The sequence below is a fragment of the Equus asinus genome, chromosome 29 (assembly GCF_041296235.1).
Source record: "Equus asinus isolate D_3611 breed Donkey chromosome 29, EquAss-T2T_v2, whole genome shotgun sequence".
Lineage (NCBI taxonomy): Eukaryota > Metazoa > Chordata > Mammalia > Perissodactyla > Equidae > Equus > Equus asinus.
The window spans coordinates 24152797-24172725 of NC_091818.1; the positions used below are offsets into that span (position 1 = coordinate 24152797).

Consider the following 19929-nt stretch of genomic DNA (forward strand, 5'->3'; position numbering starts at 1 on the left):
AATAATATCTCCTGTAAAAAAAAACAAAACAAAGTGTCTGCCACAAACAGTTACCTTTTAGCTATTTAAGTGAGTTTATAATAAATTCAGAGCATGTATCACAGTGGCTGGCACATAAGAATATTCATATATATAGTAATAGTAATCACTGTCACTCAATGACAACAGACTAAAAACATATAAATTGAATCAGAATATCTAGGTACAAGGCAAGGCATATTTTCTTTGTGGTTTGGTTTGTTTAACCCTTCAGAGAAAATAGTGGTACTCATCTGTGAATCAAGAAGTGTTTTGGTGTGCATAGTCTAATATTTTCCCTGGAGTAAACTGAGGACCAGAGGACTGTGCACTTGAACCACATGAGCAATTTCTTTTATTAAACTGTATTCTGGCACTATACTTAAACACTAGCTACTTTCAGGACACTGTATACAGCAGCCTGATTAACCTCCTATTCAGAGGCTTTTGCTTATAACATCACAGAGTGTCTTCTTTCTTAGTTCCCAGTGCATAACCTTCTGATGTCCGTATTAGCAGTAACTGTCTATCACCTGAGTAGCTGGTTTGTTGTTACGGACCGTAAATCTTTCAACCGATCTTTTCTTCCACTTTCGGCTGGTCGCTGCAATGTTCAACATCAACTCCCCTAAAAGTAGAAGACTGTAACACAAACGTTATGCCTGGCAACTTCACCTTATCTTTTATAATCTTACTTTTCCTTTGTTTTTGTTTTTTTTTAAAAGATTGGCACCTGAGCTAACAACTGCTGCCAATTTTCTTTTTTTTTTTTTTCTGCTTTGTCTCCCCAAATCCCCCCAGTACATAGTTGTATATTCTAGTTGTGGGCCCTTCTAGTTGTAGCATGTGGGACGCCACCTCAGGATGGCCGGATGAGCGGTGCCATGTTCACGCCCAGGATCAGAACCAGTGAAACCCTGGGCGGCCAAAGCGGAGTGCGCAAACCTAACCACTCTGCCACGGGGCTGGCCCCCTTCCTTTGTTTTATATGAATTAAAAATAGAAAATATGACAGTTCAATTTATTCTGTATCAATATTATCTCACCACAAAAATCTTCCTGAAACTAGAAGGCAGTTGTTAAGTGCTATAACATTTAACAAACATTATCATTTTTAAAGAAAAACAAAGATGAATTCTATTTTAAGCTACACCCTAAATTTTGTTTCATAATATTTAGCCACAAACTAATTATAGGGCTTCAACATCTACTGTAAGCAAACCAAAAGAAAAGAGACGATGGAATAATGCCCATAGCATGTAACTTTTATCTGGAAATTGAGTTTTTACTTAGGAGGTAATATAGTTAATTCTCATTATTCATGGTAGTTACGTTCTATAATGTCACCACGAATACTGAATTTGTGAATACTGAACTCCTAAGGGAGATACAGGGTTAGGTTCCTGTGAGCCTCTGGTCACAACATTTTTGCCAACTGATCAATAAGTAACCTTGTTTTATGTGTGTTTCCATTTAAGGACATCTTATTTAACATACATTTCATTGATTCATTGCCACTGAACTCACAGCCAACAGCACTCTAACTCATGCCTGAACAAAGTTCATCTAACACACGCATTTTCTCTGGAAAGCACATCATAGCCTTGTTGCCATAGGAAAATTGGGCAGCACCTCAGCACTCTGTTTGGGGCCATTTTAAACAGTAAAATCACCAGCTAGAAGCACAAAAATCCAAAAAACATGGCACTAAAAACGAATATAGTTTACAGTCTGAGAGCTGACACAAGAAGGCAGAGCGTCTCCTTCTTTGACCTCAGCTTGGAACACAAACATCAGGCAACTCAGTTTTCACCCATGTGCCCGTGTCCATGAATGACTGCAAAAGTGCTACAAGTATTAATTTTGGGTTATAAATAGAGTGAGTAGAATTCACAAATATGGCACCTGTGAAATGTGAGAACCAACTACACATCACTTTCCTTTATGATTCAAAGCCATGTTATTAGATGTTTATTTATTTATATTTTAATATGTTTTTCAGTATGGTGGTCATGAATAGGCAATTTTTCTTCAGCCAAAGGACAAAATATTTCAAATTAAATGGAAGTCAATCACACAAGAGTCAGAAAACAAAAACAGTACTTAGAGACCAATTCTCTTGGCCATAAAGTACTCAGGTTTTACTGTATCATTAATGTTCTCAAATATTTTTTGTAGAGCCAAGTTCTATACAAAAATATTTTAGTTACCCTAACTCCTCAGAGTATGGAAGATCTACACAACTCCATTACACATTAATAATTTTTAAATAAGTCTTCCTACTGATCACTTATAGTGGGGCTTTCTGACCCACTAATTCCAATGGATACTTTTTAGACATCAAAGACACCTGTCATTCAAATAGACAAAGGAAAAGGCAGTGATGGGTATCACAGCAAGAACCTTAAAAAACAAAAGCAGAACATCCACGTGTAGTATTAATTTAAGTATCATGTGACCTCAAGACACAAAATTTAAGAATTTTACTGTGGCAAGCTGATCAAGATGGAGTAAAGAGTTCAAGGGGAAAAAGTGCAGAAATCACTTTTCAAATTGCTTTTGAATTATTTCCTATGGATGCTAATCAAGTTACATTTTTAAACCAGAAATACATACTAATTTTGAACAACCCATTTACAGGGATGCTTTCCTACGTTTACCACTAGATGACTGATAATCAACCAAAATCACACTCAACTTATATCAATTTTTATTTACAAAAAGGTCCTGAAGAATTTCTCAATTCCATTATAAAACTACCTAGTTTCGAATTCCTCTGGGAAATCACCAAAATCCTATTTAGTCAAAATGATTTAGCATTTGTCACCAATTTAAAATATTCGTCATTCTATATCTTTCAAAATAAAACATAAGACACAGCACTTCAAAAATTACTTCATGATGAGAATTGGGTATAGCTCAATGAACTTCCGAAAGTATTTATGACATGATTATGCTTGTCATCATACATAAATGCAATCTCTAAATTTCTCAGAAGCATGACTAAATCTCGTCCATTATCTTATGAAGAAATTCTGAGGTTTTAAAAAATTCTTAAAAATTACTGCATTTTTACAGCAATAAATTGTTTTCCAATAAGTAATAAGAAAAAATGTAAATATACTAGGACACAAATTAACCAGGGAAAGGTAAAGCTCTCCTGCTTCTGACTATGGAGCAAAAATCCCCTCAGCAAGCCCTTTAGTCAATCAGCTCCTACTTCCCTGGAAATAGGAGGTGGCGAGGGTGGGATGACCATACATGACAGTGTCATCTTGTAATCACAGGGATCGTATAAGCAAAAGTATAATTTTGCAAGTCGCCACTCATCTTTGCCTTTAGCTTAGCATCAAAGCTGACTAAGCCTTTCCTGTTGTTAGTCTTTTGCTGTTAGATATCCTCTTAATGGCCTTGAGTATTTAATTCAAAAGACTTTTTAAGAATCCTTTTCAATGCTATAACTTAGAAAAATATTGTAAAGAATCTCTCTCTTTATAATGGGTTTATTTTCCTAATTGTCTTATTTATATTCCCACTTATACACGTTTTATGCATCTAAATAGATTAAAATAATCTTTAGTAACCATTTATATCATGGGTCTGTGCAAACTACAACCCATAGGCCCAACCTGGCCCTGTACCCTTTTTGTAAATTGCTTCCCCAGAACACAACTTCACTCCTTCATTTGTTCGTTTGGTTAGTGTTGTCTTTGGCTCCTTTTGAGCTACAATGGTGGAGTTGAGTAATTTGGACAGAAACCATCTGGCCTGCAATGGCCTAAAACACTTATTATCCAGCCCTTTACAGAAAAAGTTCATGACCTCCAATGGTGTACCCATACTAATTCCCTGTGGACGTAGGCATGTCCTTGAATAGCATTGCCATTTTGAGGGAATTACGAAAATTCAAAATATATTCTTTGTAAACATGCTTTCAAAAGGCAAGGAGAATTACAAATAGCTAAGACAAAAAAGTTCCTTTCCAAACGATCTAACAACTTCATCAAGACTGTAAACTAAGTATACTACAAGGAGGAGATTCTAAAATTTGTTTGGTATTTTTAAAACCACAATAAATATACTGACATCAGTGAAATTACTGTATTCAGTCGCATCAAAAAGTCTCCACACTAGCTTAGGCCAGTTGGTGCTAACTGGAGAAATGACGCATTGCCCTTATTGGCTATTTTATTTGCTAAAATAGTCCCAAAGTGCTCCTTCTAACTGGAAAATTTATAAGCTTTGGCCAATGACTACTCACCTGGCTAATAGTGTTATCATTCTGAGTCCTTAGTTCAAATCTTAGCATGGAGAGAGAAGAGAATTTTTTTCTATACATGGTAGGCAAAAAATCCTCCAAAACATAAAATACTCAGAGGGGAAAGGGGCCAAGTAGCATACAAGAGCCTCATCCCCAAAGTGTCACTCATCTGAATAAAATGCTTGTTAAACACCTGGGATAAAAATAAAAATCGGATCAACTGAATAACAAAAAACTAAATTTATTCTTATCTAGAGAAATTCATAAGGACCTGCACATTCAGCATAGCCTTTTAAGCAGGAACTAAAAAATTTACCAAGCCACCCTGCTGTTTTAAGGCCTCCACCGAGCACCCTGGCATTTCGAGACTACCGAAACTGCTGTTCTCTTGTCTGCGAGCATCTTCATCCCCCTCGGGCAGCGTGGCCTCTGTACGGCTGGTTCAGAGCCATCTATCTTCCTTCCCAAATCATACTCTCAAACGTTTTTTAGAGACTCGGGACGGCAAAGGCTTCTACATGAGTTCCTTTCAGCTGTCATACGTGCACAGTTGGGTTTATGGAAGACCAAATGGTTCAAACCGAATAAAACCGCTTCTCAGAAAGAAGACAATTTTCAAAAAGGGACATCCAAAAGTGGGCAAAAATTCAAGGGCCCATTTAAAAGGCTTCTCCTCCTGGTTTGGGCTGGTCGTTTAAAAAACAGGAAGTTCAAGAAGATGTGGAGAAAGACCTAAGAGGAGGGGCCCGACCCAGAGGGAGACGGCGGAGAGCAGGGAGGGCTCGGCGCGGGGACAGCGAGGCGGCGGCGGGAGGACCGCGCGACAGGTGGATGCGGAGGAGGGGGCGCGCTCGCACAGGGGCGCGGGGCTGCGCGGCCGGTTCCGAGCCGCCGGGGAAAAAAGCGGCCGGACAGCAGCGCGGACGGAGAGCTGAGGTGACAAACCCAGGACTGGAAAGGGGGAGGGACGAAGGGGACAAGGCATGCGATGCTAACGGACTGGCTTCTACAGTTTCCCTTTCTTTCTCCTCAAATAACTCACCAAGAAAATCACCCTGAGAAGACGGGAGAAAGGAAAGGAAATGGGAAGGAGCGTCCAGAAGCCGCTAGCGCCGCCTCCGGTCGGAGCCCTGCACCTCCGGGCCTCGCCCAGGCTCGCCCACTGTCCAAACCCGAGGGCACACTGCAGCCCCCGCGCCCCCGCGCAGCCGCCTCTGCGCCTGCGCCAGTGCCGGCCTGCGTCCGCGCGCCACGCCCTCGCCCGGAGCAGCCGCACACAGGGCACGTGACTTTCGTCCCAGGCTCCACCCCCCTGAACCTCCCAGCTCCTCGGGCTCCTCCCCTCCCTCATCTCGCTGTCGACGTTGGCCCGTGCGTTAGCGTGGCCTCAGCCGCTCGCCCCGACTCCTCCGGGATTGGCGCCTGCGCACAAAGGCCGTATTGTGTGACCTACCGCTGCGCTTCCTGACTGTCTCTAGCTGAGTTTATCTTTCTCTCCAAATATACAGACAGAAAAGAGCAACGTTTTTAAAGGGAGGCCGTTCTTGACCCCATTACTCCCAAGGGCACATATAAATAGTGGTTTCCATGTTGAACTTCTCAGGCAGAAGAAGGAGCTGCAGAGAGGGAAGAAAGGAAACCTAATTTGTGGTGCTGCCTTCGACTTCTCCGTCGCCTAGTAACTGTTTCCATGGCAACCGCGCCGTTAACCACGCTAAGCAACCCCAAGAGGAATAGAAGGGGTATTTTATTTTCTTCCCAAGAGAGGACTGCGAAGAAGAGGTCAAAGGGGAATTATGCGAAAGAGAGAAACCTTAGTTCTTTGAGAAGGCAAGAGAGTAGAAAAGGAAAGGGGACGCAGTGAAGAAGGGGACGGAGATAGTGGTATAGAGAAAAAAGTTGAGTAGTTTTAAGGAATCATTTGGTGGTCATGGATCCAGCGTGCTTTTCTGAGAGCATTTATAACCTCATACCCAGTGACTGGAAGGAACCTCCCCAGCCTCCTAGGTATGTGGGTAAGCAAAGATTATCGCTTGAAACAAGAATGGGAAATAATTGTTCCATTTCAGGTTTGACTAAGCATCATATAACTTTAAGAAATAACATCTATTTTTGCTCAATGAAGTAGCCTTGGATGACAACTTCTTAGAGAAGAGTTTACAAAATCTAGGTATTTAGCATCTCACAGTTCACAGAGAGGGCAGTCCCGTGCTGTGAGAGGGCCACCTTATCATGTTAGCCTCCTGTTAATACGGTTTGTAATTGTTTTGTAACTGATGTAGTTTTTCGTACATCATGTGGTATACAACATAGCGTGAAATTTCTTGTTGAAAAGAGAAAATCCCAACTTTATTATCCCATGTTAGGATACTTGATATTTGTTTTCAGGAGTTCATTGTTTTATTTCTGACTACACTATTGGGATGGTACTTATTTTTTCCCAAGATTATTGTCTCGTATAGAGTCCTATTTGTTTCTGAGCCTCAGTTTTTTTGATGGGTGAAACGAAATAGACAGACTGGATAGTTTCTAAGGTCTTTTTCGGATCTAATAATTGGGTGAAAGGAAGGGTAGACGGAAAAAGACCCAAAAATACGTAACTGAGTTAAAATTTTTACATAGGTGTTAGGCCCTGTAGGTTCCCCAAATTTCAGAAAGGTAACCTCAAAGTAAACCTCCAGGTTACTCTCCTGTGTAGGGACTTAGAACTTATTTAAATCTATGGAGAGAGAAGAAGGTAACTAGTGGAGAAAATCTCATTCCCTCTAGAACTCTGCTGTCTTTTATGTTTTTCCTTTTCGTGATGCAAATCAAAACAACATTGAAAGAGCACGCAGCTAAAAAGCAGACTCTGCAACTAATAGGTTTGGGGATCATGAATAAATTTTCATTTGTTGTCTGATGAGTAAAACAAGCTAAATGAACTAGATAATGTTCAAGTCTCTTTCATATCTAATGTCCAGTTATTTTTACTGGTAATTACTTGGGGTGCCTAACATCTTCAACAATTGGGCAAACGCTTCCATGTTAAGCCTGAGTATCTGGTTTTAACCAGAGCAGTGCCTATGTTGTTTTCCATCAGCTACTCAAAAATCTAATTGAGGTCGGAAAGAGGAATGTTAAGTAAGATATATTACAGTCGCAGAGTTTATGAGGAGCATTCAAATTAACTATTGCTGAAGGGACTTGTGCTCAAAAATTCCTGTATATTGTACAAGGTAAAGCTCCTCCTCTCTGAAATCCACTAGTCAATTGTATTTTCTATAGAGTACTGAATTTGAATGTTAAGATATTTTATTAGACAGGTGTTCTCTTCATTGGTAAGTTAAAAAGCTTTACTGCGTCTAGGTGATTTTTTCAAGAAATTTTATAGAAATATTCTTCGTTCATTTGGCAAGCATTAACTGAGCCCCTCTTGTGTATATAACATTGTTTTGGGGGAATGTTCTCGGGGAATGTTGGAGTGACAGCACAAACGCCTTGGTTTACTCTGAAAGAATAAGTCGGGAAAAGGAACATATGGTGAAGGGAATAGAAGGTATCTAGGTGTGGTGCCAAAGGACTCTTTCTGGTGAGGTGAAGTCAACCTACAGTGTCAGCAACAACCATGAGAAGTTTTTAATTTGACAAGATGTCATGCACGCAAACTACCAATTTATAAAAACACAGATAATAAAACATTTACCTAGCTCTTTCTCACCACACTAAAAATACTTGCCTGACTCAATCTCCTTACTAAAAGTAGGAATTAATCTTAAGAAAGAAATGTATTAAGCTACGAGGCTTATTTGGATCACCAAGTTATAAACCCAACTTCAAGAAAGCTCACTGTGGATCTTTGCAAGATTAGCAAGATGACTGTCCAGGTTTCACAAGGAGGTTAATTCCTTGGGAAAATCAATAATTGACTGCAGTGTGATCTCCCATACCTCACAGGTTGCAGTTTCCTTGGGGAACTGAAATATAAACATTAAAATGTTGATTAATGATAAAACCGTATAATATTGAAAACCCAAATGAGAGATGCAAATACTAAATGAAAACTTAAACAATGGATATATGTAACCAAAGTAGGGTGAAGGGCACCCTCTTGCAGTTGAACTATGAGCTGAGACTTAAGACCTAAAAGTGTTAAAGTCAATGGGAAGCCATGAATCCATTTTCAAAATTTCACTTGCTCATGATGCATGAGATGGTTTCCAAGATCTTCACCAAATTTGTTACCCTTCTCTTGATGGCTCCAGTTATTTAATATCGCCAATCATTCTCTCTTTCCCTTTGTTTAAAATAATATTCCAGGTATGGTCTGAACATCCCATGGAGCCATTATCTCCTTTCTTGATACACAATACTTTTATTAATGCATCCATTAGCATTTTGACAGTCATGTCCCACCATTGTCTCGCATTGAAATTCCCACATGAATTAAGACTAATTGTGTAGCTGATTCTTTTTGATCTAAATTCATTAATAGGCAGAGTTTTGAATTTTGAATCTTTCATACACTCTCTTAACCATCCCACCCAGCTTTGTGTCATGTGCAAATCAAGTAAGTATGTCTTTCATATCTCCATCTATCACTGAACAGGGTAAATACTTTGCACTTTAGTAGGCTACTAGACACCTCTTTCTAGGCTGACAGCAATATTGTTTTGAAGTTTCAGTCAGTCATCCAAATGCATCCATTAATCAGCTGATATCAGCAAGGATTTAATTAGAGGCTTTGCTAACATCAAGATCCATATTCTTATGTCTAAGCCATTTGCCTGTTTTATGAATCCCATAATCTTATTTTTTTTAAAAAAAATGGTGTTCATTTCAGTAACCTGAAATTCCAAATGGCTCATACAATCATTGCTACAGATTTTTAGGTGCTCTCCAAAATTGACATCAGGCTTACCAGTATGGAGCTTCTGGGTGCTTACTTTTTTTTTTTTTTTTATTAATGTTATGATGGATTACAAGCTTGTGAAATTTCAGTTGTACATTTTTGTTAGTCATGTTGTGGGTACACCACTTCCCCCTCCGTGCCCTCCCCCCACCCCCCCTTTTCCCTGGTAACCACCGATCAGATCTCCTTCTCAATATACTAATTTCCACCTATGAGTGGAGTCATATAGAGTTCGTCTTTCTCTGACTGACTTATTTCGCTTAACATAATGCCCTCGAGGTCCATCCACATTGTTGTGAATGGGCCAATTTCGTCTTTTTTTATGGCTGAGTAGTATTCCATTGTGTATATATACCACATCTTCTTTATCCAATCATCAGTTTCTGGGCATGTAGGCTGGTTCCACGTCTTGGCTATTGTAAATAATGCTGCGATGAACATAGGGGTGCAACGGACTCTTGAGATATCTGATATCAGGTTCTTAGGATAGATACCCAGTAATGGGATGGCTGGGTCATAGGGTATTTCTATTTTTAACTTTTTGAGAAATCTCCATACTGTTTTCCATAGTGGCTGTACCAGTTTGCATTCCCACCAACAGTGTATGAGGGTTCCTCTTTCTCCACAACCTCTCCAACATTTGTCGTTCTTGGTTTTGGATGTTTTTGCCAATCTAACGGGGGTAAGGTGATATCTTAGTGTAGTTTTGATTTGCATTTCCCTGATGATTAGCGATGATGAACATCTTTTCATGTGTCTATTGGCTATATTCATATCTTCTTTTGAGAAATGTCTGTTCATGTCCACTGCCCATTTTTTGATCGGGTTGTTTGTTTTTTTGTTGTTAAGCCATGTGAGTTCTTTGTATATTACGGAGATTAACCCTTTGTCGGATAAGTGGCTTGTAAATATTTTTTCTGGGTGCTTACTTTTTGAAAGCGGGAATATTTAATGTCCTAAGCACCCACTAGTTGTGTTTTTCCTTAAGCCTTTCTTGTTTTTATTGGGATTAATTGTGACATTTAGTTAGAATTTCATTTTCAGAGCTTCTCATTCTTCTTGGACTACCTTCCATTTAATTCAATTTACATACTGTCCTATGTATATTTTCTGAAGTTTTGTAACATCTCCTTAAAGTCTGGTTATGTATCTGACTTTGCTAAGCAATCTTGACTATTATGAAGTCTAAGATGACGCAGTCATTTTCTCCTGAGGTTCTTATCTACTTTGCTGGCTAATTATAGCCATTAATTCAACTGGAGAGTGCAGTAGTCCTTCTAAATGAACTTTTATTCAAAAAAAGTCAAGAATATTCCAGAGCCTTTGTTTTTAGAATAATGAAATTTTATGCTAAAATTCCCATTGCTGCATTATGTGGTCTCAGACAGAGTTTTATGATTAGTGTTAGAAGTTGTTATTCATATATTTAATCTAGATATCCAGACTCTGGAGACTTCCACAGTACTAACACTTCTCTGCATCACTTCTGTTATTTTTACCCAAGTGCTCTTCTCATGCATGTATTTATATTAATTTTTGACCTAAACCCCACAGTTCATATAGAAGATTTCAAAATCAGCAAGAAAAGCAAGCACACAACTGAAGATGTGTTATAATTAATAGAATTACCTAAAGAATGTGGAAGAATTGAAGGCCTGGGAAACTAGAAATGAAAGGGATAATTTGAGAAGGTACTTTTCCCCTTCTGACCTGTGGATGAGGGCAAGGACATCCACAAACAGGATTTTTGTCAACAAGGAGAATCTCAGCTTCCATGTGCATTTACTGGCTTAGTGTTCATTCATTGCGGGTAATTGCCTCTCATTTAGATTTCTAGAGATTTAACATGTGGTACGTTAGCACGTCTCTCTGGCATTTCACACGTACCTAAAAATGTTGAGAAGAAACTATGTCGACAATATTTCTTAAAATTAGTTGCCAGGGAAATTTGTGGATAACTGAACTTTTGTCAGAGTTAGACTCATTTTTTATAAGTTTATTCCATTACAGATCAAGATTCAATATCTTAAGCATACTGTACAATATGTCATAGTATGAGAATCTGTTTATTATAGATCAGGAAAGTCTGTCTATCTGTGTCTGTCTCTTATAATAACCATTTTTACACAATGACTTGAATTTTTAGAGAATAAGACTGTCTTCTAGGACACAGGTAAGATCAGTCAAGGATTAAACTTTTTTTTTTATTTAAGCAAGATGAATACCAAGTAATAATAACAACAATATTAATAATAGTGATGATGATGATTATATGTTCAATGTATTAGTGTTTACAATGTACCAGATACTGTTCCATGTTTTTCATAAGCATTATGTAAATCTCACAAGGACCCTATGAGATGAGTAGTAATATCCTGATTTTACAGAAGAGGAAACTCAGGCCCAGAGAGTCGAGGCAGCTAGGAAGAAGAAGAGCTAAGACTGAGATATAAGTCTGACACCAAAGCCCATAACTTTAACCAGGTTGTGCACTGCTTTTCAATCTGAGTAAATAATTAAAACAAACGTAATGAGCACCTTTTGATTCAATAGCACATATATATCTATATATTTTATTCTTCAGATAATTTTCATGTGTAAGATACTGCTTAGTATTTATTTATACATTACTCTGTTATAATGCAATAAGATATTTTTTAATGAGGATATCAAAGTAAATAGAAAATAATGATAGAAAAGTAAGACAGTGCCACAAATGAGCGTGAAATTTCTGGTACATGAAATGTATGCTTTCAAATCTTGTGTGTTTGCTTGAAGTCTGATAAAAATTTGACTCAGTGCTAACTAGAAGGTGGGCAACCCACAAAGGAAGAACGATGCTTCCCATGATCCTTCAAAGATCACTTACACTCTAAGTCACGTTTTCCATAAGACAGAAGGAAAGCAGTGGCTGAGAAACACAAGTATTCTTGGTGTGGGGCCAGAAATAAGACTTCCTCCACGGTTCATGGAGAAAAGAGACAATGTGTGTGATGTAATGAATAAAGATCTCAGCAGCACTCTTACATTAAATGCACCAAGTTCCACAGGTCAGATGTTGCTCTCATTGTAGACCAATGGTCTTCATGCCAAAACATAACTTAATGAAAGCAGTTTTGGAGACATCGATATGATGTGGTCTGGGTATACAACTATGCAACTATATTTTTTAATTCAAGGATTGATTTTTCCAATCTCTAGGTCAGCACTGTCTAATAGAAATAAAATGTGAGCCACGTACGTGATTTTAAATTTTCTAATAACCACTTTAAAAAAGTAGAAAAAATATATAAAATTAATTTTAATAATAGATTTTTATTTTAACCCAATGTATCCAAAATACTATAATTTCAACATGTGGCACTAGCCACCTTTCAAGTGCTCAGTATTCACATGTGGCTGGTAACTACTGTATTGTCCAGCACAGATATAAATTAATACATTGACTACATATCCTCTTGATAATCTACCATATTTATTATTCCTCTCAACAGTTTATGATAGGTATTAAGCAGCACCAAGATCAGAATTATACTCGGTGATACATACCTGTGTTGTCAGCCAAGCTGGGAGTAGAATTGGCATCCACTGTTGAAAATTGAATTATTTGCTAGAGTCATGAGGCTGAATTGAAGACTCTCACTTCAGTTCCTTTACGTGAGCTTAAGGGGTACCCATGTACAAGTTAGAATTCTCTTCGAGAAATAATTTGAGGGACTTTCTAATACAGTCTAGGTTCTAAAGTCCTACACAATAGAGAAACACTGCAATAATATTGGTTTGAAATTAAAAGAACGAAACAAAACCAAAAAACAGTAGTTAACCAGATGCCCATCTAAGCCATTAGGAAAAGAAAAATCTCCATCAAGCATTATCAAACCATCCCAACTTTGAGTCAGTATTTCTCTGTGTGCTCTTTAAGAGAAAATGCTTTAAAAATATATGCCTAAAGACTTCATATGATTTACTATGTGGTGATTATTGGCAATAAAATAAATGCAAGTATGGCATGTTTATTGAAGATGACAATTTTAGTTTTAGAATAATTAATCTATAGCCCACATCTAATAAAAACTAGAAAGTAGGCCCAGTTGTCTAATAAAGTCACCCCCTAGGTCTTTATAATAAAACCACACAATCCAGAAAATAGAATAAAATGCAGCTATTGAAAAGACAGTATAAGCTTTACATGCACTGTTCTGGAAAGATATCACATTATATTAAGTTTTTAAAAATCAAGTTACAGTTCATACATAAATAGAAATATAGAAAACAGAGTTTATTCTGGAAAATGGATTGAGGAGATGGAGGGAACCTAGATTTTTATTTATTTTTTATTGATATATGATTGACACATGATATATTAATTTCATCTTTTTTTATTTTTGTAATTTTGAAAAATAAAAAATTATTCATATAGACTGGAATATCTTGTTTCCTATAACAGATGTGTAAGCCTTCAGCACACACACAAAATAATGTATTGAATCACAAGGTTGCAAATTAAAAAGAAGTGAGAGTATACAGACGCCTTTTTCACCCCAAAGGAAGTTATTTTATGAATCAAGAGATCATATCTGCCAATTCGAACTTCCATGGGAATTTTAAGGCACACGTTTGGACTGAGCATATTTCCTTAAAGTATCTAATGAGCTCATTCAGTTTGAACTATAATTAATTCCCAGCCAGTGAGTTCAAGATTGAGAAAAGGCCCCTAAAAGCAAGAAACTATTTAATGTTTCTCAAAACAAACTTATCCACATAAGTAAGAAGAGAATACAAATTGTTAAAAGTGATAGAGCTGAACTTCTGCTTCCAATCAAGGAATTTACCCTCTCACTTTAAACAATGAAAACACCAGAACATATATGTAAAACAGTGGTTTTCAGACACTGGACAATAGGCAGCACGGAGCAGTCATCCCTCAGAGAAGGGAAACAAGCCCTCGTTGCCTCAACATACTCCCTGGAGAGAATTTCCAGGCAAAAGCCCAGGAAAAAGGAACTTAAACAAAACCCAGCAGTTTCCCTGAGTTAAGGAGACAGAGGTCAGAGTTTGGGAAGATCAAGGCATGTGGAATTCACAGCACAGAGTACCAGAGAGGAGAGAACCTCATAGATAAAGAGAGAGCTATGGAAATATTCAGGAGGATTTCCCTCAAGTCTTTAGTTGATGGTACATGTGTCTGATGAAACTACTGAGGCCAGGGAAATAACCAACAGAAGGCAGCACAGCCAGATAAAGTTCATATTCCCATCAGAATGGAAAGACCTTCTGAGATACAGTGCATTGAGTAGTGCTCTCAAGAGTATATTGCCTCAGTAGTGGGGCCAAATTAGAACTAGACTAAAAGCTCTTCTGGACCCAGAAATATAATGCATAACCAAGGGAAAAATCAGTCAATACAAACAGACGAAGAAATGACATCAGGGAGAGAATTAGTAGACAAGGACATTAAAATGACTATTTTAAATATCTTCGATGTGTTTGAGGAAAAAACAAGCAAGATACAGAGAGAAATGGAAGGATAAAAAAAAGACCCAAATCTAACTTCTACACATAACTAACACCATGTCTAAAATGAAAATAGTAAGTATCCTATCCCATCTAATACTGATACCAGTAGTATCCTAATCCCATCCAATAGGGATAGGATTAAGAGTAGCTAAGACACTGAAAAAGAAAATATTGTTGAATCTGAAGACATAGTAATAGAACAATACACAATGAAACAGAGAAAAAAACTGAAAAGAAAAACAGAGAATCAGTGAGCTGTGAACATGAAGCAGCCTAATATAAGTGAAATTGGAATCCCAGAAGGAAAGGAGAAAAGTGGGTTAACAGAAGAAATATTTGAAGAATGGCAAAAGTTTTGACAAATTTAATGAAATCTCTAAATCCACAAAACCAAGAATCACAATGAACCCCAAGCAGGGGGAAAAAAAGAAAAGAAAAAGGAGGAGATGGAGAAGAAAACCATAGCAAGGGACATTACAATTAAAGTTCTTAAAACTAGTAATAATGACAAAAATCTTAAAAGCAGCCAAAGAAAAAAGACACATTACATACAGTGGAAGGAAGAAGGACAGCAAATATCTCATCAGAAACAAGGAAAGCCAGAAGTTAAAAAGTCCTTAATGCACAAGAAAGGGTACAAGTTGGAAATTCGGATTTACACAATGAAATAAAGAATGCTGGGAATGGTAAATATATGGATAAATAGTAAAGATTATTTTTCTTCTTTTCAAATTTCTTTAAAATATAATTGGCTTTTTAAAGGGAAAATAATCACAATGAACTATGGGTTTTATAACACGTATAGATGTAAAATATATTACAACACTAGGACAAAGACGGGGGTGTAGATGCAAATATTCTTTTGTAAGGTTCTTATACAATATGTAAAGTGGTATAATATTCCTTGAAATAGGCTGTGATAAGTTAAATGTGTATATTGTAAACCTTAGAACTTCCACAGAATAAAAACAAAAAATAAGGCAAGATGAAAAGAGGAAGAATGAAGAATGGGATATGTAGAAAACAAATAGCAAGATGGAAATTTTAAACACAAACCGATTTTTAAAATCACATTAAATGTGAATGGTCTAAACATACCAAATAGAAGATTATTAGAAAGGATAAAAATTCTATGCTCTCCATAAGAAAACCCCTTTAAAAATAAAGACACAAATAAGTAAAAAGTTGAAGAATGGAAAAATACTATGTTGCCACAAATCAAAGGAATGCTGGAGTGGTTTTCTTAATATCAGACAGAGTAGATTTTAGAGTATAGAATTTTAAACAAGATAGAATATTATTTTATAATGATGAAGTAGTCAGTTTTTCAAGAAGATATCATATTCCTAAATGCTATGTACCTACTAATAGAGCTTCAAAATATACGAAGCAAAAAACTGATAGAACTAAAAGAAGAAAGAGACAAATCCACAACTGTAGTCAGAGAGTTCAACATCTCTCTTTCAATAATTAATAGAATACTTGAAAACACTACCAACTAGTTCAACCTCATTGTCATTAATAGAACACCGCCGCCAACAAGAGCAAAGTACACTTCCTTTTAGAACATTTACTAAGACAGACCATACTTTATGCCATAAAATAGGTGTCAGAAAATTTAAAATGATTGAAATCATACAAAGGATATTCTCTAAACACGGTAAAAATCAATTAGAAATTGAAAAGATATCTAGAAAATCCCCATACATTGGAAAACTAAACACATCTCAACAAACTCCTAAGTCAAGAAGATACAAGAAGGGAATTAAAAAGGTATTTGGAGCTGAATGAAAATGAAAGCACAGCATATCCAAATTTGTGGGATGCAGCTATAAAGCAGTGCCTCAAGGGGATTTTATACCTTTAAATACTTCTATTAGAAAAGTATAAATGTTTAAAGTCAAATACCTAAACTTGCACCTTAAGAAACTAAAAAAGGAAAAGCAAATTAAACCTCAAATAAGGAGAAATAATAAAGATAAGTGCTGAAATCATTTAAATGGAACATGTGAGCATTAGAGAAAATCAATGAAAACTAGTTCTTTGAGAAGATCAATAACATTTAATAAAGCCCTAGTCAGACTGATCAGCAAAAAAAAAAAAAAAAGAAAAAAGAGGGAGAAAGAAGACACAAATTACCAATATCAGGAATGGGAGAGGTGACATCACTATCAATGCTACAGATGCTCAAAGGATAATAAGGAAATATTATGAACATCTTTACACTGGCATCTGTTTCTTAGGGCAAAGCCTCCTTCTAGCTTGCCTAAGCTTGATAAACAGGGCTCCGATAATTATACTTTATCTCCAAATGAATATGGACTTATATAAATTAGAAATGTATATCCTTTTTTAAACTTTAAATAATTTCTACTAGAAATATAAATACTACTTTTTTTAATTTTAGGTACACATCAGTTTTTAAGACAGCTGTAAAAGATGACATGCAAAAATTTAAAACTGCAATGAAAACTATGGGACCAGCAAAAGTTGAACTACCTTCTCCAAAGGAATTCCTGAAGAAACATTCAAAGGAAAAACCTCTACCACCGAGTAGGTCTTATCATTCTTTTTAACATTAAAAGTGTTAACAGGTAATTTAACTAAAATTATTGTATTGTCTATGAATATTAAATATTTACAAGTGATAGAAACTTTACCTCATATTAAACAGAGTTTGAGAGGCTAGAAGAAAGGAGAAGTAGAGAATGTAGTAGGAAAAGAGAGTGGAGAATGCCAAGTTGCCCCCAAAATAGACTTTCCTTTTCATGGTGTAAGAATCTTGAAGTACATCTTGGACTGTCCCATAAAGTCCCACCTCTGACACCACATGTCTCACCATCTTAGTCCCTAGCCATATGACTTCAATAACAAAGGAATGTTATCAAAAGAGTTCTAAACCCCCATGGGCAAGATTGCCTGGCATCTAAATCCTGTCTGAACTTTTCTCCAAGAAATGAAAATTACATCAGTTACTACCAGTTTTTGAAGCAACTACCAGGCTCACTTGAGACTTGAGTATGGGCTTTATCTCTCCCAGATCTCTAAGATCATTAGAACAATAAATGAGTTAGATGTCATGGAGGAACCTTCACGAATGAGTGTAGACAGAGCCAACTTCTTGGGCATGCTACCTGTGCAGTCACACAAGGCCCCATGTTTAGAAGAATCCCATGCTTGGTTTAATGCCCTGCTTTTGCCATCCTGAAATTCTTAATCTTTGATCAAAGAACCCTGCATTTTCATTTTGTACTGGCGTTGCAAATTATGTAGTTAATCATGATCACGGAGTATGTGGATACCAGAAAAGAAGGCTCTCAAAAGACTGGAAAATTGATGAAAAGGGATCTGTGACAGGTATGCAGAGAAGCAGCTTCCTCCCATCCTATGTATGTCTTCCCTGATGTTTTAGGACAATAAAGAGGAGAGGGAAATGAGTCTATCTCTTTTAAAAAGTTAGCCTTTTTATGTCTTCTGGCATCAAGGAAATAATGCAACATCTCAAGCCCAGCTAGGGTGTACCTTTTGACAAAGTGAAACTACTTCTCCCCATGGAAATATTTTATGTCCTACAATCCTCTCTTAATCCAACTGCCATGACAAAGGATGAGGGCATTATCAGGAAAGATGCAAGAAGCAAGTCTGAAAATACAACATTCATGCTTAAATTCGTGTCTTTGAAAGTCTCTTTTGTATCTTCCTCAAGTGGAGGCTAGATATTATGTGACCTAAAACCACTTGAAGACACTGGAAAATCTTAAAATGGAATTCAATTCTTTCAATGCCTTAGGACCAATGATGTTACTTGGGTCCTCATGTAGGCTCTTGAAGGTTAGCACATTGTATTATATAACACAATTACCAAACTATAGAAATCCTAAACATCAAATAAGAAAAAAGAGAAGAAGCCTATCTCTCCTCTTATAAACTGTATGAGGCAAAACAAACACAACGTTTAGTTGGCCTTAAGAATAATTAAGAAATTCCGAGTGTTGGAAGAGCTTAAGCCCAGTAAAGTAAGGTAAAGTTAAAGGTAATACAGGCCAAGGCTGCTGCCAATCTCTTTTTGAATATGCTGCCATTGGGAACACAGTTAATTTGAAGATAGTAATTTGCTAGACACACTGAAAAACACTTAACAGGTACATGAACATTTCTCTAAATTCAATTGATAGACCCTCTGCATTACTACAAGGCCGTGTTGACATTGCCATTTTGATATAGCCTAAAAAAACTAAACCATTTGGTTTTCATATTTATTATCACTACCACCAAATAATTTGTAAAGAGATGTCCTGACCCCATTTTCCAACCTCATCCCATTGCCAACCCCTACTCCTGGGATGAGAGACAGGATGATGTTTAGATAGATGTAAGGGGAAGGCCGGGGTGGGCTTTAGTTACCATCCAGTGGACAACCACAAACAACCAAGTTACAGTTTACTCTATTTACTCACCTAAGAATGAGTTATCAGTCTTTCTAAACTGTTTCCGCATTTTCTGAGAATTCATTTTTATCTCTTGTATGCACTCCCTTAGAGTTAAGGGAGTGATGTGTGTGCGCTTTCAATTCATAATGAAATTTGGCTTCTGAATATTTTCCATGTGAATATCTAGAGGATAGATACCTCCGGTTTTTTAAGCAAACAGATTACGCAAACCTTATTTGGTTGGGTGTATCTGGTCGAAGGAAGCTATTTGAGTCACAACAATGAGGCCTCATTCTCTGCTCCATACTTCATAGGAATTCCGTAATTCAATTTCTAACAATGCTCACGTTTCAGTAATAGGTTAAACAGGAAGAAGATGCCATTTTTGTAGGTCAAAAACAGTTAAGAATTTCACGTATAGTTCAACCAAATATATACGTTATATTCTACATATTAAATTTTAATTTTTCTTCCCTCATCAGAACGTAAACTCCATGAAAACAAGGACTTTGTCTCTTTTGTTCCCTGCTGTGTCCGCAGTTCCTAGAGCATTACCTGGGGACATGGTATTTGCTCAACGAAAATATTTTGGATGAAGTAATGAATAAATGAATATTCAAAAACTCCTTTATGATGTTTCTGGGGTGTAGAACTAATATCCAGGTGTGTTGGTTTGCTAGGGCTGCCAGAACAAAGTATCACAGACTGGGAGGCTTAAACAGAAATTCATTTTCTCACAATTCTGAGGGCTAGAGTCCAAGATCAAGGTGTCAGCAGGGTTGGTTTCTTATGAGGCCTCTCTTCTTGGCTGG

The 19929-nt window shown here is 37.0% G+C and overlaps 2 protein-coding genes across 12 annotated transcripts in view; one reads left to right on the top strand and one right to left on the bottom strand.

Annotated features, from left to right (window-relative positions):
* Positions 1-19929, bottom strand: part of THNSL1 (threonine synthase like 1) — a 68785-nt gene that overhangs the window by 6897 nt on the left and 41959 nt on the right. For 2 of the 10 annotated variants that reach the window (XM_014847439.3, XM_014847429.3), the window contains exon 1: positions 5322-5460. The exons of 5 other annotated variants lie outside the window; for them this stretch is intronic. The gene's annotated coding sequence lies outside the window, so the exon portion shown is untranslated. Of the gene's footprint in view, positions 1-4279; positions 4320-5321; positions 5461-8108; positions 8236-19929 lie in introns of those variants that run through there. 3 more of the 10 variants (XM_044761993.2, XM_070500808.1, XM_070500807.1) reach the window with 3 other exon arrangements.
* ENKUR (enkurin, TRPC channel interacting protein) overlaps positions 4334-19929 on the top strand; it is a 29265-nt gene continuing 13669 nt past the window's right edge. Inside the window, exons 1-2 of one of the 2 annotated variants that reach the window (XM_014847477.3) lie at positions 4334-5215; positions 17095-17240. In XM_014847477.3, coding sequence (XP_014702963.1) covers positions 17132-17240 — 109 coding nt within the window. In that variant the 5' untranslated portion in view covers positions 4334-5215; positions 17095-17131. Of the gene's footprint in view, positions 5216-6147; positions 6287-17094; positions 17241-19929 lie in introns of those variants that run through there. The other variant, XM_014847453.3, reaches the window with a different exon arrangement.